General features: G+C 45.6%; 1 protein-coding gene across 5 annotated transcripts in view; it reads right to left on the bottom strand.

Moving 5' to 3' along the window:
* Positions 1–26,710, bottom strand: part of LOC139054626 (acetylcholinesterase-1-like) — a 1,099,423-nt gene that overhangs the window by 373,259 nt on the left and 699,454 nt on the right. For all 5 annotated transcript variants that reach the window (XM_070531932.1, XM_070531935.1, XM_070531939.1 and 2 more), the window contains one exon: positions 25,403–25,543. In XM_070531932.1, the coding sequence (XP_070388033.1) occupies positions 25,403–25,543 (141 nt within the window). The remainder of the gene's footprint in view (positions 1–25,402; positions 25,544–26,710) is intronic.

Below are 26,710 nucleotides of genomic sequence, written 5' to 3'. Positions count from 1 at the left end.
GACTATAATCACGACACCTCCACAGGGCCTACTCGCTTGCTCTCTGTCACAATGAAATACTTTGTAGTTTTTAAAATGTTCTTATGTTGTGGTGCTAAGTTCGTCTCTTGTGAACATAAAGCCACAGGAGAAAAAGTGTTTAGGATATCTTTTATATCGCTATAGTTTTTGATAAGTCCACGACAATTCCAATGTATCAGGAACGCCATGTTTAATTATTTTGTAGGGGTGTGGCTATAAATGATTAAGTTCCTCGTGTCTGAGGACCCGTTATTGCGGTTCTTTCTTTTTCTTTCTTTCAAGTAAGTTTCGCCTCCGCGGTTGCGGGGGCGGATTGGAAGTTGTCTCCATGGCCTCTCTTGAGGCGTTGGAGCTCCGCGACACCGCGGGTGTGTGTGTTTGAGGCCTCTCCCGTTGGAGAGAAACCTCTTTGGCGGCCGACTTTAGGGCCGGCGGGCCCTGATTAGTAGGTGGCAGGGCAGCTTGCGCTGTCTCTGCCTGGGGATTGGGTGGCTCTGCTGAAGGCCCGGTAACCGTTACCTCAGCAGCCGCCGAAGGTTGGTGTGGTGCTACGCCCCGTCGCACCACATTGGCGAAGTTACTGCTTCAATTGAAGGAGAATGTGTTTCTAAGCGCGATTCGCCTGCTCCCTTCTTTGAATTTAATGTTTGGTTTGGTTTTCAGCGTGATGACTTCTTTTTCTTTGTTCCAGGATGGACACGCCCTGGAGTACGTGACATGCTCTCCTTCGCAGTTTACGCAGCACGCTGCACCGTTACAGTTTTCAGTAGCATGTTCTTTCGAAACACATTTTGTGCAAGATTTGCGGCCCCGGCAACTCTGTGAGCCATGGCCGAACCTCTGACAATTGAAGCATCTGCGGGGGTCGGGAATGTAAGGCCTTACATCTATTTTCAAGTAGCCGACTTCTATTTGTTCAGGGAGCGTGTTGCTGTTGAAGGTGAGGATCAGGTGTTTCGTGTCGATTTCTTTGTTGTCCGTCCGCATTTTGACCCGGTGAACGTCTATGCCATCTTGGTCGGTGAGCCTTTCAAGCATTTCTTGTTCTGTTAAGTGTGCGAAGTCGATTTCTGATTTACACTGCGGACAGTGTTGAGTGATCGGTGGGATGTAACGGAGACAGAATGTGCCCAATGGACGCAAGGTTTGACAGTTTGGTGTAGTGCACGTTGTCTCGAAGTCCGAGCAGCAAATCGCCACTAGGCATTTTTGACAGCTTGTAGCCAGAGCCGAGGGCTTCTGTCAAGGACTTTCATACTGTGAATGGGGACAAGATTCTTGCTGGCTTTTCTTTTACTTCACTGTATATTACATGGTATTTTGGGAAGGCTACTTTTCTTTTCTGGAAAAATTGAGTTGCTTCGGTCCGCCCTCTTTTGTAAGAGGGGCGATAATTCTCGGGGAAGGGAGAAGCCATACAAAAATTTTGTTGTTCACCCACGGTGCCAGCCGCCCACCATGGAGCCCAATGAGGGGACGCGACAGGAACATGCGAACAAGTCCTGTGCACGCAAGCTGTACATCGAGACTATAACCTAATACGACATAAGCAAGGTAGGTTAGCCGCACAAGGTTAACCCTTGCCACCTACGAAAAATTGAAGTGAACAGAAGATACAAGGAGACAGGACAGGTGTGAAAGAAGAGCGTAAAGAAAAAGCGTTTAGAGGAAGAAGACAGGAAAAGGTGACTGCCGATTTCCCCCGGGTGGGTCAGTGCGGGGGTGCCGTCTATGTGAAGAAGAGTCCAAAGAGGCATGTTGCCTCCGCCGGGGGGCCTTAAAGGTCCAAACACCTGGCATCAGCTAAACCTCCAGGACCCCCCTTTCCCCAGACACGGCTAAGCCGCGCACGGCTACACGTGGGAGGGTCCAACTCTCGTGTGCTCGGGTACGTGGTGTCGCAACACACCAAACGCCTGCTGACGCAGACGCCCCTGCGGGGTGGTATAATTCGTCGGGCTGACTGTGGAATCACCGTGAGACTGCTGTCTTGGCTTCATCGTTCCACGTGAATCGCTGTCCTGCCAGGAACTTCGTCAGCGTAACGAAAACATGGGAATCGCTAGGGGTGAGGGCCAGACTGTTTGGTGGATTTGCGGTCACCATTGCATCCGCGCGGAAAATGTCAGTCAGCGACGCACGTGGCCCCCTGACGCTCATTGTCATGCAAGTAGTATTCACAGGCTTTTGCGAACTCACAACACCACCTGACACTTCTCAAAGGAGACACATTTCTGCATACAGACGCTGCATTTCCCTGTGGATTTTGTTCGGCCTTCGCCCCTTGCTCCCTATAAAAGCTAATCGCACTTCGTTCCTTGTACGCCTTGGACGTGTGAAGCACAACCGCCATCTTCAACAACTGACAGCATCACCGTGCCGCGGAGCTACCGGCAGATCAGGCCGGGACTGTCCAAGATAAGTCCACCGCTGGGAATTTATATGCTAACTTCGCATTATTAGTCATAATTTGGCTGAACAATGGAGACAAATGCTTTCTGTTCCGCCCTCGTAATAAATATTTCCGCGGATGGTATGTGAGTAATTGCTCACCTTCTTGCCTGTATTTTGGTGCTTTATGTGTTACTGTTCTGCCCTAACAGTCTGTCTAAGCACGTCTCACGGGGCCCTGCAGCCTGCTGGCGCTCAAGGTGCATTCAGAGCTAGTGCGCGGTGAATTGCTCATCCACTTAACTATGTTCTTGTTTCATGCGCTACTGTATTTCCCCCACAGAGTCTGCACCAAGGACGTCCTGGTCCTCATCACAGGAGCCCCCTTCTACACCAACAGGAAGGGGCAGGAGCCGAATTCGCAAGGTATCTGCACCATGAACAACGAAGCGGATTCGGAAGTATTCGAATGGTACATCAAGTCTCCGTATGACTGTTGTCAAGACTAAAGAGAACTTCAGCCATTATTCTACCAGCACGAATAGTGGCTGAGTAATCCAAGTACCTCAGCAAAAATTTTTTTTCTAGGAATTTTTTTTTGCTTACAAGCACCTGCAACCTCTGAGCAAGCACGGACGGCGCTGCCCACAAGAGTTCCAGTAGTTTGCCCTTAATCTCTATTTCACTAGCCCAGACGTATACAGGTACCTGGCGAAAATAGCGAGCCTTCTAACTGTAAAATGTTCAGAACCTGGTTATGACAATATCACCTAATCCTGGATTGATGCCATTGATCCAGGATTTCTTAAACGAAAAGAAAATTGAATGCGATGGAGAGGGCATGTGTCCTCATCTTTTAAAAATAACCTAAAACGTAAACTGCTATATGACTCTAAGGATGATGTTGTTGGCTTTGTTGAAAGTGGCACTGAACAACCTGCTCGTGCTGCAAGCACAGCAATGTTCCTTTCTGATGTCAGGCATAGCGAAGCGGTGGCTCCCTCCTATAGCTTTTATAACAGGCGACGGTACAGTTCATTCTCGACTCGTCTTGAGTTTATTGAGAGAACTAGTAGGTAACTTTAAGATCTGTGGCCTCTGTGTAAAGGCGTTGATCTGGGATCAAGCTAGCAACAATTGCACAGTTCATACAGTGTGATATCCTTGTCGGTTTCCAGTTTCGATTTCGAATAGTTACGTCCAAGGGCGCCACTCAGCGCCAAAGGCTGTAAATATTCCTGATACCTTTCCCCTCACTGGAATAAAGTCATTCTTTGTCTGGTTCCTGACTCGAGCAGTCCGGCTCTTCTGCGGGGCTTCGCGCCAGGCCGTTAGGCCTCCCGTTGTAAGTTCCGCATCCGGCCGCAGCGTCGAAGTTCCTACAAACTGGCGACTAGGTAAACAGTTGGCTCTGCTTGCTACTTGCCTTTGACGCTCCACTTCTGCTTATATCCTGCTTGCGGCATGCCAAGACGCTACAACTACGTCTAATTCTGCTTCGTCCACCTCAGCTCCCCCTCCCTTGTTCTCGATGCCTAGCATGGCACTTGCACCCCCGCCCCCTGCCACTTTTCCTTGCGTTACCCGGTGCTCCTTCGGTACCGTGGCTCACGTGGAAAGGTTCTTTTTGCACGTTTCTCCCGGTGACCGGATGCGAGGCACTACAAGACGAGAGGAAGAAAACTATTTTACTCAGTAACTTAGGCTTTGAGGGGTAGCGTCTCTACTACGACCTCATGTCGCAAACGGACCTAACAACTACAACGTTCGAAGACATTCTTCGCATCTTTGACCAGCATTATGAAGAAAGCACCAATCCCCTGGCGCCTCGTATTACCTTCAGGGACAGAAAAGAATAACCCCGGGAAACCTTCCAAGACTTCGACACCACATTACAAAGGCTAGCGCCTGATTGTGCGTTAGGCGCTTGGCACGACGAGTACCTTCGCGACCAAATCTCGCAAGGCGTCGCATCAGCATTAATCCGAGAAAGGTTACTCGACGAAGGGTCGTCCCTCAAGTTACAGAAAGCCGAGGAAATCGGGCAAAGTGTGGAGCAAGTTGACAAGGAACTTCAATTGTTGAACAGCTCATTCGTCCATAGCGTCTCGACGCAACGCTAAGGTGGCATCGACAGACATCACCTTCCTCGCCCGGACGCGCAAGATGGTGGTCCCCGCCACATTTCTCCCTCGACCAGGTAGGTTCAACATGGCGCTCAACAACATGATGGAAAGTCGCAACTTGGGGAGTCCAGCCAGCATGGCGCGCGGTCTGAACTTTCCGAAGCCAGTCCAGAGATCGCAGACCACTGCTTCCTTTGTGGATCATCTCACCACATCGCATCCGATCCAGGCTGTCTGGCCAAGCACGTTACCTCTCGTCCGTGCGGAAAAATGAGACATTGCGCTTCAGTTTACCGTTCGAGGAACCAAACGCATCGACCGTCCTTTGCTCGAACGCAGCTTGTTTCCGGTACCGCCGATACAGAATCGGCCCCTACAGTCCCATCTGTGCTTACATTTCAAGCACCGAATTCCTGTCCGGTAATAATTCACGCCGAAGTACTCATTGCGAATACTACTATCAAGTTTCTAGTGTATACGGGACTCATGGTGTCAATGATGAACAGCTCCCTGTATGAAGAACGTTTCAAGGTTTTCCCTTATCTCCTTCGACTCAAGAATGATTCGCAGGGAGAAATTTTTGCATTCAGGACATTTCTCCGTGCTCGTCAAGTACCGCAACAAGCCTGAAGTAGTGACATTTCACGTCACTAGCCAAGGTACTTCTCTTCTGGGCGAAGACGCCATTCAAGCTTTGGGCATTGACATTCAAGGATCTTCGCTCGCAAGTCAACAAGTGTCAGGAGCTCCAGCTTACCCAAGCGTTCAGTTTTCGCCTCCTCCACACAATGCTCCAACAGAGCTCTCCCATCTGTTCTCAGAGAAATTGGGACTTGTAAAGCGCTTCATACACGACGTTCGTCTTCGAGCTTCGGTGCAACCAGTCTCAGCGAAACTCCGTCCTCTGCTCTTTGTTCTCCGTAAGCGTCTCCGCTGAACTGCAATGGCTGAAATCAGCTGATATTATCGAACGAGTCTTAACATCCGAGAAGATTTCTCCGCTCCTTGTGGTTCGGAAGAAAGACGATTCCGTTGGACTTTGCGTCGATCTTAGAGGTCCCAGCAAGGCTGTCGCCATCGACGCCTTTCCACTACCGAGGGCTGACGTACTGTTGCATCGACTCTCTGGTGCCACTGTCTTCAGTAAGTTGGACTTGCAGTCCGCTTATCATCAGGTTTTGTTGTCCGAGAGAAGCCGTGAGCCTACTACATTCATCACTCATGACGTTCTCTTTCGCTTTAAGTGTGTGTGTTTCGGGTTCGCATCTGCACCTTCCACCTTTCAGCTTATATTGTATTCTGTTTCAAAACATTGTCCAGACACTTTGTGCTACCTTGATGGTGTTCTTCTATGGGCTCACACTCAACGTGACCACGATAGGAACTTGCAAACTGCCCTGTCCAGAATATCAAAAGAAGCCAACAAACATTGACACCAACGACAACATAGGGGAAATTACTTGTGCTTAATAAATGAAATAAAGAAACGGTAAATTAATAGAAATGAAAGTGAATGAAAAACAACTTGCCGCAGGTGGGAACCGAACCCACAACCTTCAAGAAATCGGAGGTTGTGGGTAGGGTAGTAGGGTAGGGTTGTTCGGTAGGGGTGCCCATTCAGTGCGCAGCTAAGAAATATCTGGTCTCGCAGGCCACGGCAGGTCAGGTGGTGAAGCGGAGACCAAGGAATAAGTTTCTGGGAGCCAGCCTCTGGGGGCTGGGGCAGATATGCTATCGTCAAACTAGGTTGTTTCGCCACACCCTCGGTGATAGCAAGGTGATCGGCATCTTCCTCTTGGTGGCGGTGGACGCTACGGGCTGGCTGCAAAAGCCGGCACGAGCCTGTACGGCGTATTCCTACGTTTTGCAGTTCGGCAGCGGTGCACATTGAGCGTGCAACTAAAGGATAGCTGCTCTTTCAGATGTGATTTGGTAATTTCTATTCGTGTTTCTCTAGCATTGCACGTGGGCACCGCTGTCGACCGAGACCTGGACTGTCCAAATTGTCGAAGTTGCATGTTTTTTCTTCCGCATACTGGCTAGATAGCTGCATATAATGACTAAGAATTAGTTGATGTGCGGAGTGAATTGTTTGTTGAGTTCCATTAAATCAAGGAAGTATTGAATGACATCAAAGGACTGAGGTATGATATACCGGAATTGAAATTGATCAGAAAAGAGTTCCGTGAAGTGCTGCGCGGAAACAAGGACCTTAAGTTGAAAAATGCTAAACTTGCACGTAGACTGCAAGCTCTGGAGCAATACCAGCGATGAAACAATCAAGAAGTCAAATGCATACCACGTGACAGTGCGCCAATGTACGTGGTGACGAAAATTTTGAAAATTGTTAAAAAAAACTTAAGATTGTGATATAGACGTTTGCCACAGAGTCGCCAATGCCAGGCACAATGATTTCAACCATATTATTTGTTTTGTTCGTCGTGCAAAGAGAAATGACATTCTCGCTAAATCAATGAAAGCTAGGATTGACATTAAAATGCTTGGATTTGACAAGTATCACCCCGTATTCATCAATAAGGAGGACAAGCAACTGCTCGGGGCTACCATTAGAAAAAAATAACTTTTAAGTGGAAATTTCTGAGGACAGCCGGTGGCAAAAATTCTGCTAGATGAAATGATACACCACTAGTTCTTCCTCTAATCTGTCTAGACGACGCTGATAAATTGGTCGAATGAATGCTTCGTCTCTTCTTGAACAGAAGGGCGTGTACGAAAGACACCGCGCATGGCTATCGCCGGGTATAGCTCTTGTACATATCATGATTATGGTCCATTTAATTCTTCCGTTTCTAATTGAAATCCTAATAACTATTTGGTAAATGTGCATTTAAACATACGAAATATTTAAAACAAACGCGATAATCTACATGAATTACATGGTATGCTGAAATCTGAATTCTGCAGGTTGCTTTTTACTGGGTTATGCCTAACGCAGTATGAAATTCCATCGCAATTTGATGAGTACGAATACCGAGGTATAACACGAACTAGAGCGCGCAGTGGCGGCGTTGCTATGTATCTTCAAAAACAACATGAGTACGAGGTCACTTCTAATCTTACCATTACTAAGGAGCATGGTGAATTCTTTACTGTTTATTTGAGATCGTTTGACGTATCTGTGATACATATGCCTCATTGTGGTAATAAGACTTCTTTTTTCGAATTCATAGATAAACTACTAAAGTAAAAAAAAAAACACTGGTTCAAGGATTATTTTAATGGGTTACTAGAAAATTAACATGTTGGGAAATGGCACTAATGCACAAGGACATAAAACCGCATAATTACCCATGAAAATCTTATCAATTTAGCCACTCGTACTACGGCGCATAGTGCGACACTGTTAGATGTAGCCATTATGAATGGGCCTTGCCCAAATGCGTTTGCTGGTCTCATGTCACTGGACTAATGCGCGTGAATAAGTCACTGGACTTATTTGCGTTTCATTTTCTACCGATGATAAAAGACAAAAATAAAAAAAATGGTGTGAGTTCATATTGCGATTGGAGCCCAAATTCTTAAGCACTTGTCCGCTCGCTTGTCGAGAACACAAACTGGGAACCAATATTAATGCAAAGCGATGTAAATCAAGCATGTAGCATTTTCGTGCTAGTTTGATGCACTCTAGGAGCTGGCTGTTCGTGTAAAATTTTGAAACACGCGAAGTTCCAAGAATAAGATTACGAAACCATGGGCGACGCGACTGCTTTTGTATCAGATTGCAGTCAAAAATAGTATGTATCATTATTTTGTTAAGACCTGTTACCTACGGAAGTTTGCTTCATTTAAAAATGCCGCAACAAGCCGAATGGAAAACTTATACATGAAAAAATACAGTACTGTGAGAATTTATTCTCTCGTATATCAAATAGCAAAAGAAATTTTTGGCAGGCAATTAACAATCTGGCTCAAGGAAACAATGTCCCCGCGCCAATAGTTGTATCTTCGGCCCAAGGTATCCTAAACGGCGAGCAAGCTGCTACACTACGAAACTGTCAATTTATTCGCAGCGGAGAGTACGCGTCTCCTGTTCACAATCAACACACAAATACTTATGCCTATAAAAGAAGTGCTACTAATAATTCCACTTTAGTGTCGCCAACTGCGGAGCACGAAGTGACAGATATTATACGCCACCTAAAATATTGTGATGCTGCAGGATACGATGGTATCACACCAATTGCTGGTAAACACGTAACGGACATAATTTCCAGCCCTCTAGCTCATATTCCTAATCGTATGCTGGAATATGATGTTTACCAGGAAGCGCTCAAGCTAGCTAGAAAGTGTCCAGTGCACAAGGGTGGCACAGATTACACTTTGTGCTATAACTGACTCATATCTATACTGCCAGTTATGTCTAAAATTTTTGAAACAATCATAAACGTCCGCCTTGAAAATTTCATCCGAAAGTACTCTATTATGTCTGATGCGCAATATGGGTTTAGAAAGGAAAGATCCTGTGAACATGTATGGCTGTCTAATAAACATGAATAATAAATGACATTGAATAAGGAATATACACAGTTCGTCTATTTTACGACCTCAAAAAAGCTTTCGATAGTCTACATCATGCCAATTTGTCGACCGAAATTTACGATTACGGGAAAAGAGGGTCAGCATATCACCTAATTCGCTGTTATTTATATTACCGGTTTCAGTACATATTAACGAACTATTGCTAATCTCCGAAAGACACCACAAGTTGTCCCACAAGTCTATATAATGGGACTTTTGTTATTTAACCTATAAATCAATTATCTTTCTTACATGATGAATGCTCAGTTTAATCATGTCTGCGGATGACAAAAATCTGTTTTTCGCAAACAACTGATTGCAAGCGATGCAGATTTCAATAAACGGTTATTTAACTCTTCTCATGTTTACACAGCAACAAATTGCAACTAATTTGCACCAATTAATAAATCGATGAATTTTAAGTTAACAACATGGTTTCGAGACGTACAAATAGAACAAGTAAACGAGAAGAAAGGGGGCTAATCAAGCGGCCCGATTTTTACTAGTCTTATCATAAGCAGCCAACAAACGCTGACACCAAGGAAACATAGGGGAAAAACTTGTGCCTAATAAATGAAACAAAGAAACGATAAATTAATGGAAATTAAAGTGGTTGAAAAAACAACTTGCCGCAGGTGGGAACCGAACCCACAACCTTCGCATTTCGTGTGCGGTGCTCTACCAATTGAGCTACCGCGGCGCTGTTTTCCCATCCACTCTCTTGGGTATTTATGTGTCCTAGTAGAACCCTGGGAGTGTTAGCCAGCGCCACCACTCACAGACCTTGGCGGCTGACGCGGAACGTCCTTTCTGCCGCAGGCGTCACGAGAACGTGAACATTTGGGGGAAGGCAACCGGTCAATAACCCCACATATGCTACCTGAAGGCATCAATGTAGCCGGATGCGAGACCCTCGTTATGTAATAAACGAGAAGAAAGGGGGCTAACCGAGGGGCCCAATTTTTATTAGTCTTATCATAAGAAGTTAACAAACACTGACACCAAGGACAACATATGGAAAATTACTTGTGCCTAATAAATGAAACAAAGAAACGATAAATTAATGGAAATTAAAGTGGATGAAAAAACAACTTGCCGCAGGTGGGAACCGAACCCACAGCCATCGCATTTCGCGAAATGCGAAGGCTGTGGTTGTCACGTCGGAGGACTGCGTTCCAATGTCACGCACATTCTCGTTCACAATGGGGGCTCTTTTCAGCTTTTCCTCGGCAGCTTAAAGTCTTTTTTCAGTTACCTTCAGTGCATCATGCTCCCTATTCAGCTCATTTTTGAGCTCTTCCATCTATTTGACAAGCTCTTCCTGGAAAACCTCGATTTTCTGCAGCCTACTATCGATATCAATGTGTGTGCCGGTTGACTTGATTCCCTCTCCATTCTCATCCGTCCCCTCTTCTGCCTTGAGGGACCCCCCGTACACTGCCTGCTTTTCCGGCTTTCTTGCCTTGTATTGCACGGCTTTTTTCTGATGCAAATGCTATGATACTATAACTATGCAATGCACGTGCCTTTTAGCAAAAACCGATACGCGCAGGATCGGTTTTACTCAAATACTCAAAATGTATCAAAGCTACTCTCATCACTGTTTCAACAGCAATCAATGCCGCGGAGACCCAAGGTATGACACGCTCTCGTACGCTCTCAACCACGTGGCCACGCTCTCATTTTCCTACCAAAACACGCACAGTGAAACCACTAATAGCTATTAGTCTTGCCACCTCCAAGCTACCATTTAAAGCCTACAAACTCTCAACGTCCCCCCCGGCTGCACGTGTTGAAGCGCGTGGTGCGAAAGGACGCTCTAACCATTCCGCAAAACCAAATGTACACGAAACACACCCGCGCACACGAAATACGAGAGACAAAAAAGAAAACCACCCAGTTACTATTTAAAGGCAAAAATAATTGCATATAAAAACAGAAGAAAACTCGAAGCATGCACAAAAACATGATTTTGTCGCTTCCATGGAGCCGCCACCACGGAGCCCCGAAAAGCACGTCCGTTCGCCACAAATCTCAATGCCATATCCGCAGCGCAAACGCAGTGGGCACAAAAGTGTTGATTTGACGATCGACCGGTTCCGTTGTGTCGCCTGGACCCTGCGGTGCGCTTTAATTAATTCGGCTTTGCTTCTCCACGCCCTGCGTATTTAGTCTGCTTGACATATTTGCATGGTGTTTATTTTTTGATTAGCCACGTACTGTACTGTACCTCGAACTTAAGCTTATCTTCCATGGGGGGAGGGAGGTCTTCTCCTTCCTAGGGTGAAAGCGAGTATCTAGTTTTGCCTTCACTCTCTGACTTGCTCCTGTCATGTAGGCACATGCTGTGACTCCCCCCCCCCCCCCCACGCGGTGTGCTTGACAGCAGCAGCCACAGCAGCAGCAGTGGGAAAGTCGAAGGAAGAGGCAAAGAAAGCTTCACTTTAAAAGGTGCAAGGGCTTTACATATGGTAGCCAGTCAATGAGAAGAGAGAAAGGAGTGAGGCCTTGAGGTGATATCACTCGGAGACATCCGGCCAACCCGCCAGAACCATTGAATCTTACATCTGCGTCATCTGCGTTTGTCCGGCCCCTCCTCGTTTTGGGAAAGTTTCCATTTATACACAAATTTAGTTTTTTCTAGATTAAATTGGATGCATAACTACTACTGGGCCAGCCCTTCACGCATTTATTATTTTATTTATTTATTTATTTGGTACGCACAGCGTCCATTCAGGCATTACAGTGGGGGGGTACAGATGAAAAACAAGCATCAAAATTGCAGGTTTGCATAAATTTGTGTAAGTCAACAACACATTATTATAGGCCGACAAAAAAAGAAAAAAAAGAAAAGCACACAGCTAAGTTGCACACAGCCATATCGGAAAGAGGCACGTTGCAGATGTCACATGTCACATTTGAAAAAAAATAATAGAGTACATAAAGCACAATGATTACAGAGACTCATAATGAAAAAGCAAAAAAAGAAACAAATCGAATAATAAGTTGGAAAAAAACAATGCAGTGAATAATATACTGTGCGACAAGGTGGAAAAAAAGGAAAAAAGAGAAAAAGAAAAAAAAGAAAAAAAGAGGCACTAAAAGAAAGTGTCATTTGCAGCTGGGATTGCTTATAGGTCATGATTGCTAGGCGTACGCGGGATATTTACCAAGCCTTAGGGATCAAAAGATTCTATTGCTTTTAATGCCGAAAAGAACTTGTTAGGACATGAAATTCCTACAATTGAGGAAGGAAGTCGGTTCCACTGACTGATGGTCCTTGGGAAAAACGAGCTGCTAAAGGCCGATGTATTACATTTGTATTCTCTTATCTTCTGCTCATGATCTTTGCGTTCTGATGTGTAGTGAGGCTGGCTTATGTACACGTCACGCGGAATTCGAGTATGAGAGTGATATATGCTGTGCAAAAGCTTCAGTCGAAACGACGCTCTTCGGTGCTGAAGAGATTGCCAGTTTAGCATTGCCTTAGATTTAGTTGCACTAAACTGCCTGTCATACATTGCTAGATCTAGTACATATCTTGCCGCCATGGACTGAACTTTTTCTAGTTTTTCTTTGTTGGTTACTGGTGAAGGATACCACACAGGGCATGCGTATTCGAGCGCAGATCTTACCGATGATTTATACAGTAGCTCCCGGGTTTGTTGTGGAAACGCACGTGTATTTCGTCGTAAAAATCCCAAGCTCCGACAAGCTTTGCCTACGGTATAATCCACATGCCGATTCCATGATAAAGAGGGGCAAAAGTAAACGCCTAGGTATTTATATTCACACACCATTTTTACTGGACAGTGGTTTATCGTATATTCAAATTTTCCAAGATTTTTTTTCTGGAGAACCTCATACACACCGTTTTCTGGAGATTCAGTTTCATTTCCCATCGCTGACACCACTCGTGTATGGCATATAAGTCGTTTTGAATTACGAAGCAGTCACTTTCACATGTAACCTTACGGTATAATATACAGTCATCTGCAAATAACCTAATATGGGACTGTACATTTTCATTAATATCATTGATATAAAGTAGGAAAAGAAGGGGCCCCAGAACTGATCCCTGAGGTACCCCTGACGTTACATTACCTATTACAGATTGTTCGCCGTTTACGACTACATATTGTCGCCTCTCGCGTAAATATTCGGCGATCCACGCAATAACTTGGGGATTAATATTAAAACTGGATAGTTTCTGCAGTAACAGGTAATGTGAAACGGTGTCGAATGCTTTTTGAAAGTCAAGAAAAATACAGTCGACCCATGATTTGTCGTCCAGGGCTGCCGCTAAGACATGTGCGAACTCTACTAGTTGTGTGACGCATGATAATCCTCGCCTAAATCCATGCTGATTTGGGTTAAATAAAGAATTACTATCTATATGTTTGACTACTGCAGTATATAAAACATGCTCTAGAACTTTACTGCACACAGAAGTTAGTGAAATGGGACGGTAGTTATTAATAATGTTGCGCGGGCCAGTTTTATGTATAGGAGCAACCGATGCCATTTTCCAATCAGCCGGAAGTGAACTGTGTTCCAAGGACTTCTCAAAAATAATTTTCAAATACATTGACACCACATGCGAGCAAGACTTCAACATAAAATTGGGTAAACAGTGAGGGCCCACAGCTTTTGCACAATTTAAATCACGAAGCAGTAATTCAATGCCCCAAGCTTCGATCACTATTTTAGGCATGGGTGTGGATTCGTGTTTTAACAATTTCAGATCTTTCCGATAATCTGTTGGTGCAGAGAACACTGATGTAAAATAAAGATTGAACAACTTGGCCTGTTCTGTGGCGTCGCAAATTGTAACATCGCCATCGGTCAAAGCGGGGATAGAAATGTTATCTTTTTTATTTCGTTTTATATGCTACCAAAGTTCCTTCGGGCTTTGCTTTATCTTACTATCTATTGTTTTAAAGTAGGCTGATTTTGTTTGGATTGTAGCGTTGTTCACTTCCCGCGTTGCCAGTTTTAGTTTACAAAAGTTCTCTTTAGAAGGGTATCGTTTAAATGAACGGTAAATTCTTTGCCTACGCTTTACTAAAATATTCAGTTCTTTAGTGTACCATGGCTTACTTCGATTACGCCTTCTAGTCAATACCCATGACGGAACAAACCGGTTGCGCAGTTCAAAGACTTTTTCTTTAAATAAAACCCATAGGTTTTCCACAGAGTGCTCATCCGCAAGTGTTTCGAACACAACGAAATATGCTTCCAGTGAAGCATTGATTGATTGGATATCAGCCTTGGCGTAATTGTACATGCACCGATTCTTCTCACTGTAAACGCTTACATGTTTTATATTTATTTCGCTTAGCACGACGTCATGATCACTTATCCCTGGCAATATTTCAGTGTTCTGGACCATTTCTGGCATATTTGTGAAAAAAAGACCTAAGATATGACTTCCTTGCGTAGGTCTCAGTACAGTTTGTCTTAATGAAAGGAGGTTCATGAAATCGGCAATTTCAGATGTGAAGCTAGGTGAGCTTCCAGAGGCTATCGGCTGTTCATTCCAATTGAGGTTAGGCAGATTAAAGTCCCCACCCACAATGACGTAATCGGATGTGATTTTTGTAGCTGTGGCAGTGAAATGAGACAATTCCCTGGCTGAACCACTTGGTGACCGGTAGAAGGAGCAGACTGACAGGGATTTGCCGTTCGGGAGTTTCAGCTGACACCAAACAGCTTCACTTCTATCTTCTATAATATTTACGCGTGTAGAAGGGATGCGTTGGTCTACCAAGATAAATACGCCACCTCCGTGGTAATTTCTATCTTTTCGATAAACTGTAAAGTTATCAGGAAATACTTCAGAGCTTGCTACGTCTTCATCGAGCCATGATTCGGTGCCAATAACTACACTAGGTTTGACCATGTGCACTAAATTGCTGAAAGCATCAACTTTGTTTTTAATGCTCCTACAGTTGACTACTAAAAAGGGCAGTTAAGTCGATAACGAGTTATTGGTTCATTTGCACGGCACAACCTTGTCTGAAAGGTCATCATAGGTGTACTTGATGCCGTCTATGTAGAGTGTGTCATGCCTTAATTGCACACGTGCGTCCTTACTTTTGTGTTCCTGAGCAAATCGCCACAGGTTTCGCCTTCTCTTGCGCACTGGCTCAGAAAAGTCTTCCGACATACTGATACCTGTATCTTTCAATTTCTTGGCCTTTCCTAAAATCAGATGTTTTTCTTTCAGAGACCCAAACCTTGCGATCAAGGGTCGTGTTTTCCCTTCTCGAAATTTTCCAAGTCGATGGGCGTTTTCGATCGACTCAGGGTTAACTTTCAATTTTGTTGCGCATACTTCCTTCAAAAGCAATTCAGATGATGCCCAAGATTCGCGAATATTTGTATCAGGTATGCCGTAGAAACGAGGTTGTGCTGCCTACTACGATTTTCAAGATCATCGACCATATTTTGGAGCAGCTGTATCACCCCGTGCTGTGCGTCATAGTGTGCGATACACTCAGTAACGGCGGATTCTAAGTTTGGTAATACTGACATTTTTACTTCAATTGACGACACACGTGCAGTCAAATCATTTATAGCTGCCTTCTGTTCCGCTTGATTCGCCTCAATATTATTAAGCTTTCGAACAATCACATTTTGCCCATCCAAAATTTTCTGTAGTGTCACATCAGTGTTAGGGCCGGGATTCATTTCAATATCACCACACAGTATTAATAATAAGAAATAAAAGGCATAACGACGCAACAACAAAATGCGATGCCTTGAGCGGTTTCTGGCGTCGGAATGCATACGTACACAGTTATACAGGATACGGGGTGGAACCGGCAGGATAAGAACTGCAAATGTTCTACATGGTATACATTCACTAACCTGCACGAGAAGCAGAACATGCGTGAGCGGCATTGCCATAGCACTGCCGGTTCCACGCTGGCAGTGCTATGTGAAAGTTTAACTGTTGCAACAGCCTTGTTATATATTCCGTGAGTCCACTCATAAATAATCAACATGTAACTTGTCTCATATCATACGCAAATGACCCGCCAGTGGGATAAGCGTAATTGATCGCCTAACGTAGGATTGTTACGTAACCTAGCAAGCCTTTATTGCGCATGACGAGGTCATGTGTGTTCGCATTAAGTTATCACCCTTGTTGCACTGTAAATATTTATGTTAACATTAAATATCATTACTGATATTGCCTTCAATGGAAGCAAAACGTGAAAAGTTCACTTCCTTATAAGTTCTCTTTTCATCATGTAATTACTACATATTACTCGATCAGCAAGTATAGTTGCTATGTACGAACCGGCAAGCATACAGAATAAATTGCTAAATTTACTTTCATGTTAAGAAGGAAACAGCAGAGCGCGGGAGGCGGTCTTGTAGAGCAAATCCAATGCATGAAATAAAAGAAAGTAAATGAAAGGCGCAAATTGTTAGCATGAGCAAGCCGTTTATATCTGCGTCGTTGTCCTGATTATGCGTGTCATTTCGCGGTTATTCAATTTTGCAGCACGTTTACGTTCGTAATGCCAGACTTAACTGAATACCTCCGCTCACAATGAAGTCCACGCTGAATGTGCGCCAGAAGTGTAAGTGCGGACCATTGCGGTGACAAAGCTGCAAGCATAGATGGAAATGTAGAAAATCTCCGTATTTACAGCACACAAACACGTTCTCTGTGTTACTAGTCGCCGCAGTATTGTCTTGCAGTTACGTAGTATATTATAGGAGCTTAATTATCGCAATCTTGGCTAATAGCTACCAAATGTCAAGCGCATAACAGGCGGCCGTCCCTTTGGCGCAGCTTCCACAGCGGAGATCGCGCGCGGGTGTGGCAAAGCAGCGCGGCGGCGTTGCAAAAGCTTTGCTCTTCCAGTATTCCAGTTTTCCAGAGCGCGGCATCGTCCAATCAAGAACGCAGGCGCAAGATTGCACCATAAATGGGCATAACCGTCTTATGCGCGCACCTGCAAGCACCCGGCGCCAAGTTGTCGCGTCGGCAGACGGAGAGAAGGGCGTACGAAGAGTAGGCGCCTCTGGTGCACGCACGCACGCGGCTTGCATGGCTCATCGGCGAATCGTGGACACCTCCCTGAAACCGACGAGTCTTACGTACTTTCGCACCGTCGGCAAAGGTCATGCCTGATTTCGAATGTCTTTGCACGCGCGCAAAGAGTTTCCACACAAAGGAAGCGTGAAATTAGCTGTTGTGGAAGTTTTAGCTCTTGTGGAATTTTTTTTTAAAACCTGTATCGGCATTTTCGTTGAATACTCTGATCGGACCATAGCGCATCCTGTCATTGTATTTTTCGAGATTCATATTTTTGACTCATACCAAGCGTACTCCTACTAATAATTTCATGTAATAATTTGCAAGTGTTTTCGTGTTTTCCATAGAATAAATTACTTGATTGTACGTATTTTATATTTATATCTGTGCCCTCTCTGCAACGATCTGTTGTGAGATCGGCAGTATTCCTAAAAGAATAAATAAATGCTACGCAACTTCTGTTCGCCTGCGTGAGCGCATTCAATCCACGCTCTTTTCACTGCAAGAAAGGAAATACATTTCTACCCTTGGCCCGCCTAACAACGAGGATTCATCGAAAGCGCCATTCGCACAATAAATGCCGAGAACACGACAAAACTGCATAAAATACAGCAATGTGGTACGTGCAAGATTCGCAGGGCCGCAGAAAGTAACCTCGTTTCAAAACCCTTCCGTTTAGCAGTAGACAGCCAACATAACGCGACAAAAGAAAAAAAACGAAGAAAAGCAGATATTCTGCTGAAATGCACTAAACTCACTTGCTTCCGGCAGGTTAACCAGGGCTCTCTCTATGTTTCTCAAGTATTACACAATATAATACAGGATAAAAACACACGCCCAAACAGCAGAACTTATTATTTAATGTCTAAACTCGCGTAACTTTATGGAAGCTGATCTACGCCTCCCTGGCAAGCGCCGAAACTGCACTGTTAAGCAAAATAAACCCACCTTGGAGTTTTGAACAGGTGATGTGCCCTAAACCTCCCCACTCTCGCATATTTACTCTGATGTATGGGAGCAACACAGCTTCATTGCCTCGTTTCACTCCATTGGCTAGCTGCGGGAGGATGAAGGTGACATGACGCGATTTTACTCCGCTTGAAAATCTTGTTCTGTGAAAACTCCAACAGAGTTTTAAAAAGCTCCCCCTGCCGTGACAGGTTGGTCACGTGGCGCTTACCATGAGGCTGTTTGCCACGCCAGTGACCGGCCGCGTTCGGCGGAGTCAGCAGTGCTCATGGCTGATGGTTTGTTTACATCGGTGAAGTGGCGTCCCCTTAGCTTTTCGTCGATTGGGATTTCCGTATTTCCTTTCAGCAAGTGTTATTGGTGTGCCTGAAGCTCACTGTATTTCAGCTTCAAGTACGTCAGCTGTGATCACTTTGCTGTCAACGATGAATGCAAGAGCAACATTTTCAAGTGCAGAAAAAGGCTTAGGTTTACCTCGAAGCTGCTCATAGACTCGTGATGTCGGCAAAGGTTTCTATCTGATTTTGTGCTGCGTGACCGTGGCTTGTGTTCCTTAATACGTGCAATGTGACTTTTATGTCCTTGCGTGTGCGTGTGAAAACTTTTATTGTACTGAGGTTCGGTACATGCTGATAACGCCTGGTTTAATATTTGAAAGGACAGTGTAGCAATGGCAGCAGCCGCCGCTGTTCGAGCGACTACGTCCGTGCGAGTGACACATGAAAGGCATACCGCAAGTACATTGCGGTGCTGTGTTGCCAGTGAGAAAACCGAAGGGCAGGCAGCTGTTTCTATGTGTCTGTGTACGGATATCCTCGCCTAAAAATAATGGTAGGACATAAGTATGCGTGCTGTAAATAAAGCTTCTTACTGAGCGATCTGAATCGAAAGGTTATCGGGCGTTTCGGTTTTGAGCACGTCGTTGCTTCCGATATTGAATTAACATTATGCTCTATCCCAGACACTGATTTTAAAGCATGCCTGCTGGCTCCAAATGTGAGGATTGGCTGGACAGATTGGCGATTCAGCTCCTTTTCGCAGCCGAGAGAGATTGCTTGGACGTTGAGCAAATAGTGCAGGCCATTAAATGTATGACTACGCACTTTTCGGTGTTACGTCAGCTGCTACGGGTCGTGCTCGGGCGTAATAAATTCTTGCTACGCTACCACTATTTTGCACAAAGTTAATTTTTGCATGAAGCACATGCACTTACATTTTTCTTGCTTACTGTAACTAACGCAGTACTTTTTGGCCGCGAACGCCGGCAGTGTGCCAAGTCGCTTCAGCCCTCACATAATGGCATGCTAACTTAAAAAAATTACGCCATAAACTTTTTTTCGCAATATTCTGAATTAACAATTTTGTGTTCATTAAGGTGTTCTGTTAATTTCAGAATGGCAGATTTCGTGTGAGCGAGCATGTGAGTCGTAATTCCGAAAACAGCACAGCCGCTGGCTAGGCGGTTTCGAGGCACCCAGTATCGTGACTATATACTGGCAGCGTCGCTTCTTGTGTGCCGCGTGTACGTTAGATGTTTTTCAATGTTCTCCAATGTTCTCCATTGGGCGTTTCGCAAATGCTTGTGTATGTCATAGTTTATGTGCTTTCATTGACATGTTTAGGTAAATTTGACGCGGTCTTGGGTGTATATCTCGAAATTTCACCAGTAGCTCCTGCATATTAAAATCATTACACATACTGACGCGGCACTTCTTTCTACATTCCCGTTGTACCTCGAAAGAGCTCCGTCCAGTGACAAGTAAAAAGTAAAAAAAGACAGAAAAAAGGCTCCCACGGTTCCACGCCAAAACTCTGCACGCACAGAGTATGTCTACTCCGATCATACGGAGCATACTGGACTCCCTACCGGGGGGTCGCTAGAGGACAAGCATTATACTCAACCTGGGAGTTATTTCCGTTCCCAGTGTGGGAGGGCGAGTGCCAAGTGACGAGAGGAAGCCCGCAAGGCGTTCGGGATGAGGGAATATGTCTTTACGCTTAGTTTTTTTCAGTCCTGAAGAAACTACTTAATTGGAACATTTTGCAGATTTCATTTCATTTTACTACCGAAGCTGTTTTGGACGGAAATATCACAAACATGGTGAACAGCCCAAAATACCTTAATCCTAGAATTTACAACAGTAGGTTCGTCGAGCTTAGAATAATAGAATCCGTTGGCTTTTGTGTTTGTGCTATCGTTTGAGACTATCCTTGTGGTTCTGTCAAGCGCCATTATATTTCAAAAGTAGCACTGCTAAGCTCGGGGACATGGGCTCGATCCCCTGCTAGAGGGCCACATTTCGATGGGGGCGAAATGCCAGAACCCCAGGTGTTCAGAGATAATCCGGAGTCCGCCACTACGGCGTACCTCTTAATCATATCGTAGGTTTCGAAAGTAAAACGTCGGAGATTATTGTCTGAGAAGATAGCTGAATCAATGTAATGCATACATCATAAAGGCAAAATTTTTAAAATAACGCCCCACAGCTAGCGTCTTCTCTTGCTACGCCTACGATCACCGGAAGAGTACTTGGTCAAGTTCCAGTGACGAGCTCGTCAGCCTGAGTCGTGAAGATGGCTATTTGTTCTTGTTTCTCGTGGGGCACAGAAAATCCGGTGTTGGCGTTGTCAGCGTCTGTTGGCCATGAGCGAAAATTTTCGATAAAGGCACTAACAAAATAGATGGTAACCTGAAAATAAAATTGCGGGCTGGGGATTCGACCCGAGGAAGTATGGGTCGCGAGTCCAGCACGTTAACCCATTCAGCCACTGTCGTTCGGTGGTGCGCCAGGTCTCAAACAGGGTTTTGTACGACCAAGTTCAGACGCTGCACATGCACGTGCCTTCGATGCTGCGTCCAATTCCTTTTCGATAGGCTACCGCCAACAACCACCTTCCATGATTTCCGATGCGAACCTAGCATACACGTTTACGGTATCGCGTTCCACTCCTAAAGGAAACTTTAAACGTCTACAATCGTAGTGCTAGATGATATATTCTCACCCACGTTAATACTCACGTCTACTCACGCTCACTCTATCACCTTCGTAATCATGTTTACTAACACTCACGAGCACTTAGTCACATTCATACCGTCATTCACACTCATATTCGATCATCTCGACTCACGAGCACTCACTCACATTCACACTCACCAACACCCAGTAACTCACGTTCACGCTCACCTCCACTCACCCACGTTCACACTCATCTGCAGTGACGCTCACTTTCGCACTCACCTCCACTCACTCCATCACGTTCACATTCAGCTGCAATCGCCCTCACGTTCACACTCAGCTGCACTCACTCACTCACGTTCACATTCAGATGCACTCGCACTTGCTCATGTTCACACTCCCCTGCACTCGCACTCACAGGCACTCATTCACGTTCACACTCATCTCCACTCACTCACAAACACTCACCACGTTCACAGTCACTTCCGTTCACACTCAGACTACTCAGTCACGTTCACACTCACCTCCGCTCACGCTCACTGGCACTCACTCGCACTCGCACTCACCTCCGCCCACCCTAACTGGCACTCACTCATACTCGCACTCACCTCCACGCACACTAACTGGCACTCAAACTCGCACTCACCTCCGCTCACACTCACTGGCACTCACTCACACTCGCACTCACCTCCACTCGCGCTCACTGACACTCACTCGCACTCATACTCCCCTCCACTCACACTCACTGGCACTCACTCACATCTATGCTCACCTCCGCTCACATTCACTGGCACTCACTGCTCTTCAACTCCGTTCACACTCACTGGCACTCACTCTCACTCCCACTCACGTCTTTCCATGAATGCGAGTGAGTGTGAGTGAGTGCACTCATGAGTGAGTGCGCCGACCTATAGGAGACAAACGTGTGGAATGGACTAAGGAGGCTTAAGGGGCTACACATCCATCCGTTTCCCCTAGTGCACGAAGAAGGGAGCAAGTTGAAAGACCAGGCCCCTTGGAAGTTGGAATGGCGCCCTTGGTGAACACTTGGAGCGCGTGTCTATCTCCGCCCCCTATTCGGAGAACATTCTCAACTATAAAGGAATAGAAGAACGTAAGCCATTGAACCCGAAATGTAGCCCAAATGATCCTTATAACCACCCTTTAAGCATTGCAAGCTTAATGCTTCCATGACCGCTTGTCAGAGCTGTACATGGGGCCTCGGTAGAATCACGTACTATATGATTCAATACATCCAGCCCAACACTCATATCACACTAGTCACACTTTTGAATTCTACCTGGGCTTCTAAGTATCGTCCATCTAAATGGACGAAAGCAAATGCTATCCGATTTTTGAAGCATAGTAAGGATTCTTCATTGGGGACCAGTTACCGTCTTGTAGCGCTTACGAGTTGCTTTGGAAGCTTTTTGAGAAACTGATATATAGCCGTCTTGTACATTTCCTAAAATACAACAAAACGCTTGTTCCATTTAAATGCGGCTTTATAAATGGCCGATCTACAGCCGGCCATTTCATGCGCACAGAAGGAAACACCCATGACGCATTCGTTCACAGGGTACTTCTTGTCTATATTTTAGATATGGCAAAGGCGCACGACACGACATGGCGCTACGGGATTTTGGCAGACCGGTCGGAGATGGGCATGCGAAGAAGTATGCTTAAGATTATAGAAAGCGACCTGTCCAGCCTTACTGTTAGAGTCAGACTTGGCAATGTATGGTGCCTTCTATTTACACAAACAACTGGTGTACCTCAAGAAGGCATACTCAGAAGCACTCTCTTCATTCCTAAGATGACCTCGCTCCGTGAATCGCTACCTCCAGCAATTATCTATCCTGTCTCTGCAGACGATTTACAATGAGCCTTCCAACCTTGTAAGCTTGCAGTTTGTGAGCGGCAAGTACAGCATGGCCAAAACAATGTGTCCAAATGGGCAGAACAAAAGAAATTCAAGCATAACCCTCAGAAGAGTTCTTGTATACTTTTCTTAAGAAAGAGAGCGCTGGTTCCAGATCCCGGTATTGTAATGCTTGGGCAGCGTATGCCCATGAACAAGAAGCACGAGTTTTCAGGCATTATGCTCGATGCAAAATTGACGTTAATCCCACACATAAACATCTAGAGGCGAAATTCCAAAAAAACAATGAACTTGTTGAAAATTCTCTCTTATGCAAGATGGCGAAATGATAGGAAGTGCCCATTGAACCTCTACAAGAGCCTTGGTCGATCACGTTTGGGCTATGATGCCGTGGTATGCCACTCGGCCGCATCGAGCGGGCTAAATATACTGCATCCCGTCTACCATCTGGCTATACGTCTGGCCTCAGGCGCCTTCAGAACAAGCCCAACTGAGTGTCTATACGTTGAATCGAATCAGTGGTCCCTTAACCTACAGAGAACATACAGCAGTCTCACATATTTTCTGAAGGTACAGTCTAACGCTCGACACCCTTGGTACACATCCGTTAACGATATGACATCTGCTGCACTATTCGTTAATCATCCCTCAGTGAGGGAGCCTTTTTCAATGCTCGTCAGGAAACTCGATGACAAAATGGGTGTCTCAATCCTCGAATATTATCTGACGGCTCCAATGAAGCAGCAGTTGCCACCACGACAATGCCAACTCGTTGACTGTGACACATCAGCTTCAGAATTGTGTGTGACATCAACCGTGCAGTGCTTTATACAGATGATTCTTGGTCACAAGCCGCCGTCTCTTACGCGGCTGTCAGCCCATCGTTTTTAGAATCGGATGTTCTACGCTCTGAAACGAGCATCCTCATGGCAGAGACTTATGCACTACTGTCGGCCACTAAACACATAAACGAAGCAAAGCTGTCAAGGGTCATTACATTCACAGATTCCTTAAGTGTGGTCAACACTTTGCAATAACTGCGAAAACAGGAAAATCACGTAATTAACGAACACTGTACCTTGCTCTGCAGAACGTATGCATCCAACCAACAGGTTGTAATATGTTGGGTGCCTGGGCACAGGTTTATACAGGGTAACAAGTTCGCAGATAAAATGGCAATTTCCAAAGCAACAAAACCTACAAATCCGTTAATACCCGTTCCCACCACAGACGAAGCCATTCCTATGCAAAAGAACGCAGGAGCTATTGGCAACATTTCTGGAATAGGCGAGCATTGAATAAGCTCAATGTAATTAGGCCACTTATAGGGAATTGGCCATCATTAATAATCTCACGGCGAAGTGAAGTTCTCTTTTGCCGCCTCAGAATAGGGCATACATAAAGTACACACTCACACCTTTTAACTGGCCCTGAACCTCTCCTCTATGGCGGATGTGGCGAAAGGCTCACCGTACTCCACATCTTGCTGGTGTGCCGAGAAGCCGAAGAAGAGTGAAGATAGCAGTTTCCTCTGGCATGCAAACAACGTCTCCCCTTACATCCTACACTGTTTCTTGGCCCAGAACCTCTGTTTGAAAACAAGGCAGTGCTTGCCTTTTTAATCATGTTGTGCTGCATGTTATTAGCCAGATAGATCCGTAGCCCTCCGTCTGTCGAAAAGGTTTTGCTGCCAGCTTAATGTTTAGAAGGGGAGGGCCTCACTAAGGCCCGAGGGCCTCACTAAGACCCGAGTACTCAAGGCTCCTAGTGAGGCAGTAATGCTAGTGGAATCGAGATTTTTTTTCATGTTTTTTCACTTTAATGTATCTCTTATGGTCATCGCTCTCATTGCTTCTCCTTGACATTATATTAATAGTTGTATATTTTACCTACCTTAAAGGGAATATTTTAGGCCTCTATACAGCCTCGATAGGTCTGACAGTTGTCATTCACCGCATCATCGGTTTTCCCATCGATTGCTTGGTGGTCTTTGGCCATCCCTGGCCATTGCGCGAAAAAAACCCTATACGTCATTATTATTTAGCAATTCGCAGGGTAGCTTACTATCTTTCGGCAGCCTTTCTACATCATACATGTACGTTGAATGAAAACATAGCAGACAGGTAATCGGCCACGTGCACATACTCAGCACTGCGAAATAATATCAGCAGCAGGATTCATACTCTAAACTTGCCTTTGCTTTCATCATGAGCATTTTCTCCGTTAGACTTCCGCTGTGCTCTGCTCAAATGACTTTACTTCTTCATTCTGGTCCGGCGTACATTGTTCATATAGTGCCAGAACTGCGCTAACTGAACGAATGGACATTCAATTTCTTCGTAAGTTGAGGCTTACGAAAAGAATCAGCACTTCATCTGCTTGCACACGACCATATCCGAAACGCTGAACCGAATTGAATGACTTCACCCGACGGCTTTTACCAGCATATACGGCGATGTACCTGGGGGCAGGCAGGCTTCCGGTGGTCTGCACGTATCACCTCGTTCCGCAGCAGCGCCGGCTCAGGCGGCGCGAAACGCCGATGGCCCCCAGTGTTGAGGCCGTAGGGTACACCGTAGAAGGCGTACACTTCTCCCCGAACCTGCACCGCATAGCGCAGCACGTTCACGAACTCGCTTCTCTATGACTGTCCGAAAAGTGGAGTATGAACCCAGGCTGTATCTTCCCCAAGCTTTCCTCGCCAAAGATTTGTGGCATTGCTGTGCCTATAGGCTGTCCAGCGTTTTTGCCTTTTACGGTGTAAAATCTTACGGAGGCCTAGCATGTAAGGCTCGCACTACTCTTAGACTACGCCGCCGATCACAGCGCCACAAGATACTAGTGCGCCCCGCGGCACCGTTTGCTGTAGGCACAAGAGAAAGCATCTGAGGATGAGCCGAGGAGGATGGTGGCTTGATCGGCGTCATCTTCGTTCTCATCAAAAATAGTTCATGAAAGGGGGTGGGGTAGAGGTTACGACGCGCGGAGGAAGAAGAACAGAGGCAGGTGAGCGCGCTAGCAGGGCCGTTGTTCAACGCTAAGATATCACAAGACCTGTAAATTCTAATTTAATACGTCATGCTACTAGAGCCAAAATTTTCACTGCCAACCCAGGCATAGCGGTGACGTCACAATCACTACTGCTTACTCGGAATAGTTCTATTTGATTCTGTTGCAGCAGAGTCTTTTAGCATGGCGTCATAAACCAGAGTATACTGGCCTTACGCATCTACCTGGCTTTGCGGGGCTGCGCGTGGCGAGGCTGCGTGCGCCCAGCCTTCGAAGTAATCTGCGACGGTTACGAAGACTAGAACCTTGCGGCTTCGTCTGCGATATGTTGTCGCTCGCCTAGTGATAGCAGTCATGGGATTAGAAGTTTTGATGGCACCTTGAACCTAAAGGCAGCACGAAGCGTTCGATCGCCGCTGCTGCCGGTCTTGTTCACGGCCATTGAAGGAGGTCTGTGCATGGGTGCCACTTTGAGCGGGACAGCGTGCTTGTTACCTTAGTAAGAGAATGTTGACTTCAGTTTACGCAGTCGATAAAACTATTAGGCCTCCTTGGTAAGCTGTCTAATGATTGCTATCGAAATCTATGCATCGCATCTTGGGCTACAATGCGAATTCCTTGTTCAGCGTGGCATGCGGACAAACTTACTACCGCAACTTGGGTCGCTGGATATATGTGATTGGGAATCTGGCTGAAGCCACGGGACTGTCACTGCCGTAACGGATGAAGAAGATGATGGCTCACGTGCATTGTTTCGCGA

Source organism: Dermacentor albipictus, chromosome 1 (genome assembly GCF_038994185.2).
Source record: "Dermacentor albipictus isolate Rhodes 1998 colony chromosome 1, USDA_Dalb.pri_finalv2, whole genome shotgun sequence".
Taxonomy (NCBI): domain Eukaryota; kingdom Metazoa; phylum Arthropoda; class Arachnida; order Ixodida; family Ixodidae; genus Dermacentor; species Dermacentor albipictus.
This window is presented reverse-complemented; position numbering and strand designations above follow the sequence as displayed.